The sequence below is a fragment of the Urocitellus parryii genome, chromosome 10 (assembly GCF_045843805.1).
Source record: "Urocitellus parryii isolate mUroPar1 chromosome 10, mUroPar1.hap1, whole genome shotgun sequence".
Lineage (NCBI taxonomy): Eukaryota > Metazoa > Chordata > Mammalia > Rodentia > Sciuridae > Urocitellus > Urocitellus parryii.
The window spans coordinates 78,155,713-78,172,567 of record NC_135540.1 but is presented as its reverse complement, the minus strand read 5'-3'; the positions used below and the strand labels follow the sequence as shown (position 1 = coordinate 78,172,567).

Here is a 16,855-nt window from a genome sequence, read left to right as displayed (position 1 = left end):
TTGTTTGATAACATTTTCCCCAGGGAGGACCCTCTTTCAGGATTGAAGTCAATCCTCTCTCACCTTGCTGATTTCATGTGTGTGTTACTAGAAGTTAAACCCAGGAGCTCTCAACCACAGAGCTACATTCCTGCCCCTTTTTATATTTTTATTTTTGAGAAAGGGTCTCAATTAGTTGCTGAGGCTGATCTTGAACTTATGATCCTCCTGCCTCAGCCTCCCAAATTGCTGGAGTTACCAGTATGTGCCACCAGCCACCTTACCTGGCTCCTGCTGCCTTTTTAATCAAGTTAATGTAATATTCTAAATCCTTTGTTCAACACAATGTTAACAGCATCATCTTTAGTAAGATTAAGATTCCATCTTAAGAAATCACGTTCTTTTGCTCATAAGAAATAATTCTTTATTTGTTGAAGTTTTATTATGAGATCACAGAAATCACATCACATTTCCTGACTCTACTTCTAATTCTTTTCACCACATTGGCAGTTACTTCCTCCACTGAAATCTTGAACCCCTCAAAGTCATCCATGAAGTTTGAAATAGACTTCTTTCAAACTCCTATTATGTTGCTATTTTGACTTCCTTCCATGAATCATGAATATTCTTAATGGTATCTTGAATGGATGTTATATTAGCAAGCATGAAAACATTAATCTCATTATGTATACATCCACATCACAGCTCTTGACCAGGTGAAGTCTGTCACATAATTGATTCTTTCTTGCATGAAAAATTTATTTGAGACACACAATGTTGTTTGATAGCACTATGAGTGACCAGGTGCATTGTCAATGAGCCATAATATTTTAGGAGAAATCTCTTTTTTTGTGTGTGTGGCTCTGGGGATTGAACCCATAGGTGCTATACTACTGAGATACATCCTCAGCCCTTCTTTATGATTTATTTTAAGACAGAGTCTTGCAAAGTTGCCTAGGCTTGCCTTGAACATGTGATTCTCCTGCCTAAGCCCCTCAAATAGCTGGGATTATAGGTGTGCACTATCACACTCAGTAAGACAAATCCTTTTTTCTTGAGCAATAGGTCAAGCAATAGCACTTATGTTGAGCTATTTCACTTATAGAGCATAAGCAAGATAGATTTAGTATAATTCTTCAGGGGCCTAGGATTTTGTGAAATAGTGAATGAGCCTTGGCTTCGCCTTAAAGTCACTTTTTGTATCACTCTCCTTCAAGAGAGCCACGCTCCTCTGAAGTTTTGAAGCCAAGCATTGACTTTTCCTCTCTAGCTATGAAAGTCCTAGATGACTATTTTCTTTAAGTATAGAGGGCTCTTTTGTCTACAATGAAAACCTGAGGTTTAGCAAAGCCACCTTCATCAATGATCTTATGTAGGTATTCTGGATAACTTGCTGAAGCTTCTATCAGCATTTACTGATCATTGTGCACTTTAATGCTATGGAGATGCTTCTTTCCTTGAATCTCATGAATTAATTTCTGCTAGATTCAATTTTTTTTTTGTCTGCAGCTCCCTCAGTCCTCTCAGCCTTCACAAAACTGAAGAGAATTCAGGCTGGATTAGGCTTTGGCACAAGGGACTGTTATGGCTGGTTTGATCTACCCACACTGCTAAACTATCCATTTCTTCATATCAGCAATAAAGGTATTTTGCTTTCTTATCATTTGTGTGTGCACTGTAATAGAACTTTCAATTTCCAACAGTAAGTTTTCCATTGCATTCAGAATTTGGCTGCTTTCAGCCTAGCTCAGCTTTGACCTTTCTCACTAAGCTTGATCATTTCTAGTTTTTGGTTTAAAGTAGGAGATGCATGGCTTTATTTTCACTTGAACATTTAGAGGATTCTGTAAAGTTATTAATTGGCCTAATTTAAACATAGTTGTGTTTCAGAGAATAGGGAGGCCTGAGCTGAGGGAGAGAGATGGGGGAACAGCAAGTCAGCAGAACAGTCAAAACATACACAACACTTATCAATTAACTTTGCTATCTTAAATGGGTATGGTTTTTGGCACCCTAAAACAATTAAAATACTAACATCACTGATCACAGATCACCATAGCAAGAATAATAAAGCTTTAAAACATTTCAAGTTTACCAAAATGTGATACAGAGATATTAAATCAGCATGTGCTATTGAAAAAATGATGCCAATAGACTTGTTTGATGCAGGATTGTCACAAACCTTCACTTTTTTTTTAAAGTTAACATTTGTGGAGGGCAATAAAATATGACTATGATTTTAAGAAATGCTAACTAACCAAATAAAGTTATGATAATATATATTTTTAAAAGCCAAAAGAAGACAGTTTAGAGTATCTGAGCACATGATTATCTTAATTGAGATTTAGAGTGACATCAGAAAACATCAATTTCAGATAAAAATACATTGCATAGTTAAAGATAGCTTGTTTCATTTGCTTTAAAGTCCTATGTGGTAATGTTGTCCTCTTTTGAAGACTAAAAAAAAAGTGTTTCAATGAATGGAAATAAATTCCTGCTTAGATGAGAAAATAGCTTAGTGGCCAACACTGGTACAAGCCAGGATTGCCTGCCTAATGATGTATATCACCTCTTCCCATGGACTGAATCTCCCTTATCTGAAATGCCTGGGACCAAGTGTTTCAAATTTTAGAGTTTTCTGGATTTTGGAATATTCGCATAGGCTTTACCAGTTGAGAATGCTTAATATGATTGATATTCAAAAATTTTTGGATTTTGGAGGAGTTTGAAGTCTGCATTTTCAGATTAGAGATTGTCAATCTATAGGAGTTACTTCTGGGAAGGGAAACAGATGAACAAGTTGTGAATGATTTTCACATTTTACATGAGGAATATATCCATGTCTTCCTGTCTCCTTAGTTCTTTTTTTTTTTTTGAGGGGGTAGGGGGATTGAACTTGGGGGCACTTGACCACTGAGTCACATCCCCAGCCCTATTTTGTATTTTATTTAGAGACAGAGTCTCACTGAGTTGCTTAGTGCCTCACTTTTGCTGAGGCTGCCTTTGAATTTGTGATCCTCCTGCCTCAGACTCCCAAGCCACTGGGATTACATGAGTGTGCACTGTGCCTATCTCCCTAGCTCTTGAGAGCAGTAAAAGTCATTCATTATTAGTTCATGAATCTTTGATTTCTAAACCTCACTCTGTGGCTAGTAGGCAAAGTCAGATAAAAAGGAAAAAGCCAGAAATAAAGTTTTGGGTTCAAGATTTCCCATTAACTCTTCCTTTTTCTTTTTGGTGCTGGTTATTGAAACTGGGGCCTTATACACATTAAGTGTGTGCTTTACCACTGAGCTACACTCCCAGCCCCAGCCCCTCCCATGAACTCTTGATAGCATTTAAATATTGTATAGCTTTCACAACTGTTGTGGGGCTTACTAGACTCAAACCCAAATTTAACCTAACCAAATACTTTTGTGGCCAGTACACCTGCCGGGAGACTTTTGTTCCTTACTTGAGTAGGTGCTGCTCTTGAACTTTTTCTGATATTGTTCTCTGAGTAGCAGCTGCTCCTGGAAGGGCCATTCCAACTGTAACCTTTTCTCCACATCAGAAAGGAGCAATCCAGATTTGCAAATATCTGTGGGTGGAAAAGAGAATTAGAGAATGTGTGTTTGTTGTCATAAGGTTGAAATCCTACACACGTTTAGTTAGCTATTACATGACTAAAGCAGCATAATTAAGTTTCAGGTTATTGGGTAAGAGATCAGAGAACAATATGTGCCAAATTTGCCAGCTTACCACCCACCACAAAAAAAAAAAAAAAAAAAACCTCGAAGAAGAATGTTCCTAAGAAACACTGGACATACACTGGTCATAGAACACTGGATATGGCTTCAAGTTATTTAAATAATTCAAAAGGTAGCTCAGAAGTGTGAAATTACCAGGGGACCCTAACAGAAAACCTAGTTCAGTTCTGTTAAGGTTCACTTTAAAATATATAGTAGACATTTATTATACATGGCCTCTATCTACTTCATAGTGATTTCTTCTTGCTATAATGAAGACAGGCCTGGCCAGGCGCGGTGTCTCATGCCTGTAATCCCAGCAGCTCAGGAGGCTGAGGCAGGAGGATCAGGAATTCAAAGCCAGCTTCAGAAAAATCCACATGCTAGGCAACTCAGTAAGATCCTGTCTCTAAATAAAATGCAAAATAGAGCTGGAGATGTGGCTCAGTGGTTGAGTGCCCCTGAATTCAATCTCTGGTACCCACCCACCCCCCACCAAAAAATGAAGATAGAGATTATTGATTTTCCCCCCCTCTACATTTGATACCATCCAAGCTTCTGGGACCACAACCCATGTACTTGGAAAACCTTGCTACTAGGCTGGGGACCCTGTGTTTCTTTATCACAAGGCAGCAGGGCCTCTGGGTGCTTGCTGCCAGGGCGTTTGACTGGCCAACCACTTCCTTTCTGGGAACCTGCACATTGTGACTTGCTGGCAACTGGGCCTCCTCTATCCCTGCACTCATAAAGGATGTTTCAGAGGAACTGGGATAATCCCAGTGACAACCCTCCCCCCAAGATAAAAAAAAAAAAACTGGTGACAAAAGGACAGTTTCCTGCCTAAAAAGGTTTAGAGCTTTTGAAGGCATGTGACTGCTAGAAAGGGCCAAATCCAAAGGATTCTAAAACTCATTATTCAAAGAGAACCCCCTGCCTTTCTTCTATTTTTTTCTAATTACCACTCACTTAATTTTGGTCCAATGTCCAATTAAATGTTCTAACTACTTCCTAGCTGAAGAAAATAAACAAAAGGAAAATACGTAATACATAAAATAATTAAATATTACTCATTAATATCGGTATTAGATACACATTATCATAATTTGTTGATGTATATGATATATTTATCAATTGCTCAGATAGCGATTTAACTTCCATTTGACATCTAGTGGCACTTCTGAAAGACCCAGGACAATCCTCAACACTCCTTTGGGCAGGTTTCTCAGGTGATGCCACATACTTCTTTTTTTTTTAACTTATTTATTTATTTTAATTAGGTATTTATGACAGCAGAATGCATTTTGATTCATTGTACACAATTGCAGCACAACTTTACATTTCTATGGTTGTAAATGATGTAGTGTTGCACTGTATGTACAGTAGCCACACACTTCTAATATCAGAATCACTTAACTAGTTCGCTAAATTCAGACTCTAAGGCTGGAGCCCAGAGATCCAAATATTCAGATTCATAGCAAGTGATATGAACAGCCAATAATGGTTGAGAACCATTGCCCAGGAAATCAAGTTTTTTGAAACCCATTTGTAGAAGCAGAGTGTATCTCTATGCCCCTTGTTAGATCTTCCTTCCACATTCTATTTCCAGAATAAATGTGCTAAATTTAAAAAAATCTATTGCTGTGTGGATATATTCAGCTGGAAATATCCTCTTCAGTTGTCACCTTTTTGCCCATGTGCTCCCTCCAAGCAGCCCTGTCCTTTGGCTACAACCACTGTCCTATTAATAGCACAACTCCTTCTCAGTTATGCTCAGCAAACCTTGTCTGTAAGATTCCACAGTCATGAAAAGATCAGATGAGGAAACCTGTCCATAGCTTGCTCCTGTCATTTAGGCACTTCCACAGATCAGTTGGGGTCCTTAATCTCTTGTGAATTTATGTGAGGAATTACACTTTTCTCCCAGTATTCTCATGACAGACACAAGTTAATTAAAATATAGAATCTTTAAAAAGTTTCACCCTGGTTGACTTCAGATTGCCAGTAACTTCTTTCTTCAAAGGTTGGTTCCTTCTTGGGATCAAAAATTAGGAAGTCTGTCTTTGTGCCACCAAATCTCAAGTATGCAGGAGACAAACCTCTGGCCAAAGTACGAAGCTTTGGAGAACTGTTATGAAGACAAGCAAGAAAGTATAATTATTTTTTCCAAGACAACCTAGTCAAATGTTTTTACTTCATTTTCTTTTGAAAGACTTATTTCCTGACTTCTAACTTGGTAACTTGCCTCAGGGATAGAGAGCAGTGGATACATTTAGGACATATTTATACATAGAAATTATAAGTTTAGTTATTAATTCAATGTTGAGGAGGAGGCAAGGGTTTATCTTGGGAAATGAGTTGGAAGATGGTAATATCATTTGTTGAGATAAAAAATTGGTAATAGATTGGTGATAAGGATGAAGGAGAAAACAGAGAGAAGGTTTAGTTTTGTAGAATTTGAGATGATGAAGTAACACAAAAAATCTTATTTCCATCTAGCCCTTGACCAAGTGTGTCTGGAATTCAAGCGACACATCTAGGCTAGGGATATAGATTGGGGAGTATAAAGATCAGTGACTAGTAACCCCTAGTGCACAGGTCCCAAGACATAGCCTTAAAACCAATGTGAGGAATCTCCTCTGAGAGAGTCACTCAAGACTGACACCATTACTGCCTTTAGCTAGGCATTGGCTCTAGCTCTTGGTATTGTGATTATTTGGTGATAGAAAAACTCATTTAGATTCATGTAGCTAATATCTGTAAGCAATTGAGATTTTACAAGAGATTGGTCCTCTTTGGGAAATGGAAGGAAAAACTAGCATCTGGGAAAGGAGCCCAGGCATTGAAAGATAGTCTGGGTCAGATACCTAAATGCCAGAGCTGGTGCACAGAGGTTCGAACTATATCACCTTGGGGAGCTCTTCGCTACATCTCCCTGCCTTATTTCCTTCACAGCATTCACCACTCTCAAATCAGCCTCATGTATTTCCTTGGTTTCCTATCTAGCCCAGCCTCACTTCTGATGCAAGCTCCCTGACAGCAGAGGACCTTGTTTGTCTGGTTTATCAGACTTTCTCCAGTACTTAGACAAATGTCTGGCACACAGCTGCTACTCAATAAATATGTGGTAAGTGAAAGAACAAGGGAGGCTAGTCTGATGAAAGAGGAAGGAGGCCAAACAAAGATTATATTCTGAACAAAATGAAATTAAAACCCAATGCTTTGGCTGTTGCTACATAAAGGGAATCACATGTTTCAAAGTTTTGGTATTAAGTCTCCTTTGCACTGGAATATTTCCATGTTTTGAGAATACAATATTGATGCCTTCTGACAAAAAACATATTTAATACAGCTGCAGAACTTTTCCATAAAAACAAAATTGATCAAAGGTACAGTATTTCAATCATATGTAGAAAAAAGGAAAGGGAAAAATAGCTACTACTACAATGATATGGAAATAATGAAAGAATATATAAAAGCAGCTGCAGCTATTTCGTTTCCAGAGCAGTTTGTTAGGGGGAAAACCCAAGAGTCTGCAGTTGTTTTTATTTTAGCTTTTGTGCAAATATAAGTTATATATCTTTGACACAAAGAGCAGAGATAGTTGATTAATATGCACCAAACATTAAGCAATATTTTTCCATTTCCAGATTTAGGGGCCACACTGTAGATTCCAAAGAGAGAAAATATAGTTGGAACAAGTCAGATTTGGGAGTTTTATCAGGAAGAACAATGGCACAGGATTTGAGATTACTATCACAAGAGGAGTTTGGGTGATAAATCAAGAAGGACTATGCCAGGTGCTGTGGTGCATGCCTGTAATCCCAGACACTGGGGAGGCTGAAGCAGGAGCCAGTTACTTAGTGAGGCCCTAAGCAACTTAGTGAGAACCTGCCTCAAATAAAAAACAAACCAAAAAAAGTGCTGGGGATGTGATTCAGTGGTTAAGGCCCTGGGTTCTATCCCTGGTACACACACAAAAAGTGAAAAAGAAGCCCAAATCAGGGGCTGGGATTGTGGTTCAGCAGTAGAATGCTCGCCTCGCATGTGCAAGACCCTGGGTTCGATCTTCAGCACCACATAAAAATAAATAAATAAAATAAAGGTATTGTGTCCAACTACAACTAAAAAAATAAATAAATATTTAAAAAAGAAGCCCAAATCAAATATGGAAGAAGTAGAGAGAGGAGTAAATTGTTCAGTGGAGGTACTTTAAAAAAAAGAAAGAAAGAAAGAAAGAAAAAAAATTATGATGGGAACTTACTTTTACCATAGAATAAAGGGGCTGAGAGGATATGGAGCTGAGAACTCTGAATTGAAGTTTCTGGATGTTGGAAGATCACTAGTGATGAAGAGCATTGAGAATTTACAAGATGAAGTGGTGTGAAGCAGTGTGTGCTGCCAGGCCAGCTCTCAGGAAAGTGCCCTGATTTTCACTGTTTGCAGTTTTCACCATGATGTTTATACCACAGTGATGTAAAAATCCCCACCATTTCAAGACAGCAGTATGATGTCACTGAATGCAGAGTTGAGAAGAAATGAACTCATTTTGTGAGCTGGTGCAAGCTGCTTACCACACTGAATGAAGAGTATCAAATAATGTGTAGGGTGAAGAAATCAAGGGAGAAGTGTATTCAGATGGATTTAAAGGCATCCAGGATGATAACAGGACTTGATGTTAGAGAGGAAGCTGGGAGATCAGTGCCAGTCTTTAATCAATAAGGAGAAATAAGAGGGGAGCAGAGTGTAATGACAAGGAGCATTGCATGAGAACTAGAACCTCACACTGGTGTCATGACAAGCATCTCTACTATGTGTCAGCTTAGTCCAAGCTGAGTGTTTTAAGCATGTTGCATAGATTTTTTTTCACTTAGTCTCAAAATAACCCAATGAGGTGGGTGTCATTATTATCCTTATTTTGTAGATATAGAACCTGAACAAAAGGAAATGAAGTTAACTTGTCCAAGGGAGTAAGTCAAAAGGAATTTGAACTACAGCAGTCTGCGTTCAAACGAGTGGGCTGTTATCTAGAAGCTGTGTGGGGGAACAGGAAAAGGACTGGAGTGTGGGAGAACATGCAACCTGAATTCTAAAGGGTTACAGGGGAAGAGAATGTCTTCAGGGAAGTGCCATGTTTTTCGTTGGGCAAGGGGGTGGAGGGAATATTCTGAGGACAGAAAGGGGTCACTGTGCAAAGGAACACAGTAGAAAGGTTCAGGAAGGAGGGGAACACTAAGAGCTCACTCAGGGGACAGCGCTTCTCAGGGATCAGAATTGTCATTGTTCTTAGCTCTGTCTCTCTTTCCATAGTCATTTCCACCAGCAATTGGCACATGGAGGATCTGTGGCTCTTTATACATCAGTTATAAAAATGTGCATTTCACGGTGATAAGTATTTTTCCAAATATGAAAAAGCAACTTTGTTAATGATGTGGGAATCTAATTGTTTTTATTTTGATTTATTTTTTTGATACCAGTGATTAAATCTGGGAGTGCTTAACCACTGAGCCACATCCCCGCCCTTTTTTTATATTTTGTTTAGAAACAGGGTCTCACTGAGTTGCTTAGTGCCTTGCTAAGGTGCTGAGGGTGGCTTTGAACTCAGAATCCTCCTGTCTCAGCCTCTGGAGCCACTGGAATTACAGGTGTGGACAACAATGCCCGGCAGAAGTCTAATTATTGAAAGTTATTATTAATGAATATTTATTAAACTGGCAAAAAACAAAAAAGATGAACTTTGCTGAAGAAAAATAACAGATTACTATGACAAGCAAGCACACCTGCAATGTTCATATTATTCCTATTCAACAGCACTTTTGCTTTGTAATACTTATGATTTCTTATGAAGCACAGTACTCAGCTATGTATTGTTTTATCTTGCATGAGGGAATTATGCTTCTGCATGTGTCTTGACTCAAATGTAAGCACTCTCTAATACAGTAGCCACTTTACATATGTTAGCAGTCTAAATTGAGAAGTGCTGTAAGCATATAAAATGTAGATTTTGGAGATGTAGTTTGAGAAAAGAAATGTCAAATACCTCATTAATAATTTTATATCAATTACAGTTATGATGTTAAAAATAATCAAATAAATAACATAATTATTAAAATTAATTTCACCTGTTTCTTTTTACTTCATTTATTTTTGTCTTTTCCTTTTTTTTTTGAACTGGGGAATCAAACCCAAGGCATTTCATATGCGAGGCAAGTGTTTTACATCACAGCTATATCCCAGACCTCTTCTTACTTTTTAAAATATGACTACTAGAAAATTTAAAATTCCATAAATGCCTTGCAACACGAAGCTCACATGAGATTTCTATTCCACATACTATTTCTAGGGCCAGGTCCTTTTTGGAGTTCTGTGCCAAGTCAGGCTGAGAAAATATTCTGGTTTGTTGATTAATTGCCTCTGGGAGGAGAAATTACAACTACTGTTTTTCAATTCTAAATTGTTTCTATTATTAGCTTTTTGGTTTTATGTATTAGAACACAAATGAACCTGTTTGCCATGGTGGGAAGCCAGAACTGCAACATCTGATGAAATTTACTTATTTCTGCTTTCCAGGACCTTAGAGGTTTTTCAGTCTTGATTCCCCAGCATCTTTGTGTCAGTGCTTCTTTTCCATCTCTCAATTTGTTTCTAGACAATCTTTTTCTAACATGTTCTGTCCCATTTCCTTTAAAAAATAAAAATTGCTTTGCTTTCTTTTTGTGTACTGTTGTCTCTGTGATCAAGATCTACTTTCAAACTCTGCTTTTATTTGCTATCTGGCTGATCATGGCCAAATTATTTAATCTCCTCGAGTCAGAAATTCTTCACTCTTAAAATGGGAATGATAATCGTACTCATCTCATAGTGCTGCAGGAAAGACTAAATGAATTCAGATTAGGAAGGGCCTAGAACAGGGCCTGGGAAACTGACCAGCGCTCAGGAGGGGTCAGCTTTTTGTACTGTTCTCCTTCCTTACTGAGTTTTCAGCTGTTCAACTGTTGCCAGTCTTGTCCATGCATCTTTACTTTTAAGGAATTGGGATAAAATAACTTCCAGCTCACCCTTCTCTACAACTGTAAACAGACAATAAGTTTAGTGTCACCTTCTGAGATGACTGTCCGCCACCCCAGGCCCTATGCTAACCACCCTGGGGAGATTTAGCAGTGAAGATTGAGCTCAGAAGAAGGCGCTCCTACCTCTACTAATCAGCTGAGAACAGTGCATGCAGATGAGTAACCTGGAAAGAAGCTTGTATGGAGAGGAATTGTTTTATAAATGCGCACAAACACAACCCAAAATCAAAAGGTAAAACAAAACATAAAAACACCAAACCAGGTTGTTTCTTGGATTTTCTTTATCCTCTAGTCTCCAACAAAAAGGGATTGGGGTAAGAGGGAAGAAAGAGTGCTATGGGAAGCTAAGAGATGTGTTAAGAAGAGTAAAGGTATCACTCTTACTAAATTGTAACCTGGAAGTTCTGTGTTCTGGGTGGAAATGCTAGTTCACTGAGGTGAACTTGACTGCAGAGTGTTTGACCCTGGATCCTAAAAGTTATACCATAAGTTTTTTCTTTTGGACCTGTTTCTCCAAAGGGGATCCCTACCTGCCCATTCCTGGAGAGGGAGCATGGTATCTGCTAGCTGTGGCAGAAGAGGACTTCAGTCCTCACATTTAAGTAAATGGACACCTACTTCATCATGTTTTCAGTGAGCTCCCCCACCCCCCACCAGGCTTGGGGTCTTTAAATCCAGAGGCCTGTGTTCAGCATTTCTCCAGAGTATTCTTCCCATCCTCCATCCAGCTGCAGCCAGGTGTCAACTTTCTATCCTTAAGGGGAAGGGCAAAAAGCGGGGCCCCTCCTCCCCACAAAGGGGAAAAGAGACACAGAAAACTGCTGAATGGCTAAGCAAACACTATTTCCCAGGAAGAAACAAGGAACTTAAATACTCCAAGTCAAACATTGTGTCAATTACTTATCATATTATCAAATTTTCATAATAATTCTATGAGGCAGGCTCTAGAAAATCTATCCTACAGATAAAGAAGCAAAGACTTGGAGTGGCCAAGCTGCCCATAAAAACCGAGTCTCCTTGTTTTACACAGTTGGGAGTCAAGACAAGGTGTTCTGCCTGTCAATCTTTTAACCACTAACTAGACCACCTGTGAAATTAGCAATGGCCTAACAGTGTGGGCTCAGGAAGGGCAAGTCTAGGCCTTTGACAATGGTGAGATGATGGACTGGTCAAGATGTGGTCATCTCTGGAAGCTCCTATGGCCTAGATGACCTAGGACTGTCCTTGTAGCTGTTCATCTTGTGATCAGACTGAGGCAAAAGCAGTAAACCTGCAACAGGTGCATTTCCACAGGTGAGGAGGAAATAAACAAACAAACCATTCACAACTGTTAAAGCAGCACCACATTTTGCAGTTTCATTTTGGAGAGACATCCTTTTATTAGGGCTCTGAGTCGCTGCAGTAGTCTCCGAGGACTCACTTATCTAACATTTAAATTTTTAAAAAAATAAGTAACACATATTCTTCTCCTTTGAGGTCTTTTCCGTCTGATTTTTTTTAAAATTTATTTTTTTAAAAAACAAAATCTTCCTAACAGTTTTTAAAGGACCACAAAACCTGATCCACGAGCTTATTATTTATTTATTTATTTTTGGTATACTGCACAGAAAATTCAAACAGCCCTCCAGGGTCACTTGTCTCTGTCCCCTCCAGCTAGCGGGGGTGCTAAGGCAGGTGGGTAGTTTCTTTTCCAAAATTTTCCATAATACTTGTGCTTGGTTGGCGTTCAGCCAACACGTGCTGAATGAATGAAGTAAAAATGCGAAAGCTGTCTGCAACCGGCTGGAGAGGGTGTGTGTGTGTGTCGTGGGGGAGGGTGTTCTCAAGACCAAATGGAAAGTTGTTTCACCGCAGAAGAGAGGAGAGTGGCTGGCCCGACTGGCGGGTGTGTCGGGAGGCCAGGAGAGGGGACTGGACCAGGAGGCTGGCGCTTACCCCAGGAAGGTGAGGAACCGCGGGTCGGTGGCCAGGTTGGCGTCGATGGTGAAGGACAGGAACGCGGGACTCACCAGGTGCAGTGGCCGCTCAGTGGAGAAGTCCAGCTCCACGATGTCCTTGGCCTGCCAGGGTCCCGCCAGGGCGCCCTGGGAGAGAGGACCCAGCGGCCCCAGGAGCAGCAGGAGCAGCCCCTGCTCGGAGCGCAGCGGCATCTCGGGCTCACCTGGGTGCTCCACCCGCAAGCGGCTGCGCAGCGAGAGTCGACAGCTCGCCCACTTCCTCCCGCCTGGCCACCGCACCCTTTTCTTCTTTTCTCCACCGTCTCACGCCCTCCGCCCTCCCCCCTCCCACTGCGCCCTACATCCCTCCCACTCCTCCCCAGCATCCCTCCCACTGCTCCCTCTTCTCTCCGCCCTGCCTTCCCCGGTCACTCCCATTTCCTTGCAGGCTCTCCCCTCGGTGGCGGTCACGTCCACTTACGAAATCACCCACACTCATCCTGAAGGGTGCGCAGATGGCTAGGATCCAAGCGCCTAGATGGCTAGGAGGGAGCGCCCGGGAAGGAGTGCTGAGCATCTGGAGCTGAGCTCCCTCAGGGACAATATTCTGCGCCCTGTGGGGGAAACAGGGTCGTTTCCCTCTTCCAGGTCCCATCCAGATGGCGCTACTTCTTCTGAAGGAACCTTCAGTTGAGCATTCGTCATTTTCCCTCCCATTTGGTTTAAACACTGGTTTGTCACTTGAGCTTACCAAATAGGATTAACCCTGTGTTCTCGGGCCAGGAAGCTATTTCTCAGGTATCTTACTTTTTGCTTGAAAAACCTGACCAAGTTTGCTTTGGCTAAACTGTACCCAGAAAGAGATCAACTCTCAACAATTCTTTATCAACTTAGGTAAATAGTATTTAGTGAAGTCTTAGAGATCCACTAAATACTACTGCTACTAATAATAGTAATTATGGTTATTTATTATTAGTAGTATAATTATAGTTTCTTATTATTATTATTGGCTCAGAGATCTGAAACGGAGGAAAGACGCCCCCATGTGATTGTGATGTAATGACTACCCCTTGGATTTGGAGACTATGCCAAATTTCCCCTCTATGCATATATCTTTCGATTTTATCCAAACTTTCTTTAGTTTTCCTTTGATGTTTATGTTGATATATAATTATAGCAAGCAACAAGCATTTAGTACTTACTATATATATGCCTGATTGTGGGAGGGGTGCTTTACCTGTGTTACCTCTCATTCTCACAACCTTGCTAAAAGCACATTTTTTTTTTCTCATTTTACACATGAGGCCTCAAGCTCTGAGACAGCAACTTGTCCAAGCGTCAGAGCTGAGATGTGAATGTAGTTACACACCCTGGATGACAGCAGCCTATCTGCTGAAATGTGATGTCCTCAAGGAAGCTCTCTCTGAGTCTTCAGGCAGCTGGAGTCCCCCCATAATTCTTTCTGGTAGCATACTGAGCTTTTGAGAACCTACCAATTTGTTAGTACTGTGATTTTGCTCAGCATTGACCTCATCTACTGGGTTATAAACTCCTTGAAGGCAAAGTTAAGGATTGTCTTGTCTACTGTGCTAGCCACAGCCCCTGCATGGCACCCTGCTTGGCACTTTGTAAGCATCCAATAAATATCTATTGAGAAAACCCTTAGCAATAAATAAAAATGGGTTGTTTTGTAGTGTATATCAGATTTACATCAACCTATTTCTTAAGCAACTTTAAAGTTATGCATGGCTAATTTTGCATTCTGAATCAGGTTCATGTCCTACAATGACAGTGTACAAATGAAAAAATTCATATGTAATTACCAAGCTGTTCAGGGGGTGCAATTCTATGACAGCAGATGTGGAGTTGGAAAAGCAGACTAGGTTCTTTTTTCTACCTTTGTCATGACATTGATCCTACATTCCATTCAACATCCCTGCCTCTTGTTGTCATGGGGCACAAATCTTACCAATTTCTTTGGAATATTTGGGTTATTTGAAAAGTGGATCATTGCAAGTTTTCTATGTTTTCAGTATTCACTCATGACATTTTGAGATGTGGGTCAGTGTAATCCACATGCAAGTTACTGATTTCGTAACTGAGAAACATAAATAAGGAAGCAAAGAGAAGTAACATGCTCACATGATGATTAATTGGCTGAGATCAGAAGTTTCTGGCTCTTTGACTCTGCTAGGTTAGTTGGTTTGATCCACTATGCTGGGTAAGAAGTTTATATAGGCAGATAGGAGGGAAGAATATATGGGAATATTAGTAGAGAATTGTAATTTCAAAGATATTTTATAAGACAACTGTTATGATTTAGATATTTGGTATCCTCTAAAAACTCATGTGTGAAACAATGCAAGAAAATTTGGAGAAGGGGCTGGGGATGTGGCTCAAGCGGTATCGAGCTCGCCTGGCATGCGTGCAACCCGGGTTCGATCCTCAGCACCACATACAAACAAAGATGTTGTGTCCGCTGAAAACTAGAAATAAATATTAAAAATTTCTCTCTCTCTCTCTCTCTCTCTCTCTCTCTTAAAAAAAAAAAAAGAAAATTTGGAGAAGTTGTGATTGGGTTATAGCCTTAACCTAATCAGTGAACTAATCCCTGATGGGATTAACTGAGTGGTAACTAGAGACAGGTGGGGTATGGCTGGAGGAAATGGTTCATTAGGAGTGTGGCTTTAGGGTACATATTTTGTATCTGGAGAGTGGGGTTGTTAGACCAGGACGCAAAGAAAAGACCACTGACTCCAATTAAAATCAAATTAAAGCAAGCTTATTATTTCCACCTGCCGGGCTGCCTCTCCCACCAAAAACCGCCGGAACAAGACAGCCCAGCATCTTTCTTGCAGCCCAGCTTTATAGCCCATAAAGTTACACAAAGGGGGATTGCAGATAACAAAACTCTGACGAGCATAACACAAAGGCTAGTTTACATTTTTGCTGGCCCTGACATCAGAATTTATGAAGGTCATTAGAGCCTCAGAGAGGGTCGTTATCTGGCCAGGGAAGGCCAAGATTTATGAGGCGTCATTAAAGTTTCAGAGAGGGCTGCTCTCTGGTCAGAGAGAGCCAAGCATGGGTGAGTTCAAGGCATAGGCAGGCATTATAAGCTAGTTCAGAATTTGCAGTAATTTATAGTAAAACTGAAATTATCTTTTCATGATTTTGTGGCAAGATGGCTCCCAATTTTAAGAGACAGCAACTTGTCCAAGCGTCAGAGCTGAGATGTGAATGTAGTTACACACCCTGGATGACAGCAGACTATCTGCTGAAATGTGATGTCCTCAAGGAAGCTCTCCCTGAGTCTTCAGGCAGCTGGAGTCCCCACATAATACTTTCTGGTAGCATACTGAGCTTTTGAGAACCTACCAATTTGTTAGTACTGTGATTTTGCTCAGCATTGACCTCATCTACTGGGTTATAAACTCCTTGAAGGCAAAGTTAAGGATTGTCTTGTCTACTGTGCTAGCCACAGTCCCAGGAACAAGGTCTGACAAACATCTTGTGATAAGTAGAAACTACCCCCTAGACAGTAACTTTCTTATGCTGTCAAGGCCCACCCGACCAATCCTGAGATAATGATAAAGCAGACTACACTTTGCCCAGATCATCTGCTATGGCATCTGTGAAAAGCCTCCAGATATGCAAATCCCCCAATCCTTCCCCTCATTCCTCTTTTTATAAAATCTCAAAGTCATTGAGGGCCCTCTAAGGCAGGGGTCCCCTTGTCTTCTGGATGTAGCTACGTGGATGAAAGTTCTTTTCATGTTTTTCCTTATTACCTTCTCTGTTTTTTTGGGGCAAGTAGCTGGACCTGATTTGTTGGATTCCCAGAGTCAGGCCTCCCTCTGTCCTACGACTCTAGTAACTATCCTTTCTATGTGGACTTTGGACTGATTTCCAGTAGTTTCATTAGGGTTTTGGTTTGGGGATTTGCCTGGTATGAATATAAACACTTATAAGACAATACATTGATTTCAGAGTGTTTTTAGAAAATATCAATCTTTTCAATTGTCTGTCTAGAAAATTAAGATTTTCCTAATGTAGAAATCTCTTCAGGGGCAAAACTTGTTTAGGCATTTGTGGTTACTTCCAAGCTCTGTAAATAGTTACATACTATGTTGTTCTAAGTTAT

The 16,855-nt window shown here is 40.2% G+C and overlaps 1 protein-coding gene across 1 annotated transcript in view; it reads right to left on the bottom strand.

Moving 5' to 3' along the window:
• Hpse (heparanase) overlaps positions 1-12,933 on the bottom strand; it is a 32,991-nt gene extending 20,058 nt beyond the window's left edge. The window contains exons 1-3 of the mRNA XM_026411949.2: positions 12,710-12,933; positions 5,687-5,832; positions 3,434-3,559 (exon numbers count right to left, since the gene is read on the bottom strand). Of these exons, the coding sequence (XP_026267734.1) occupies positions 3,434-3,559; positions 5,687-5,832; positions 12,710-12,924 (487 nt within the window). The 5' untranslated portion in view covers positions 12,925-12,933. The remainder of the gene's footprint in view (positions 1-3,433; positions 3,560-5,686; positions 5,833-12,709) is intronic.
• Positions 12,934-16,855: the final 3,922 nt, after the last annotated feature.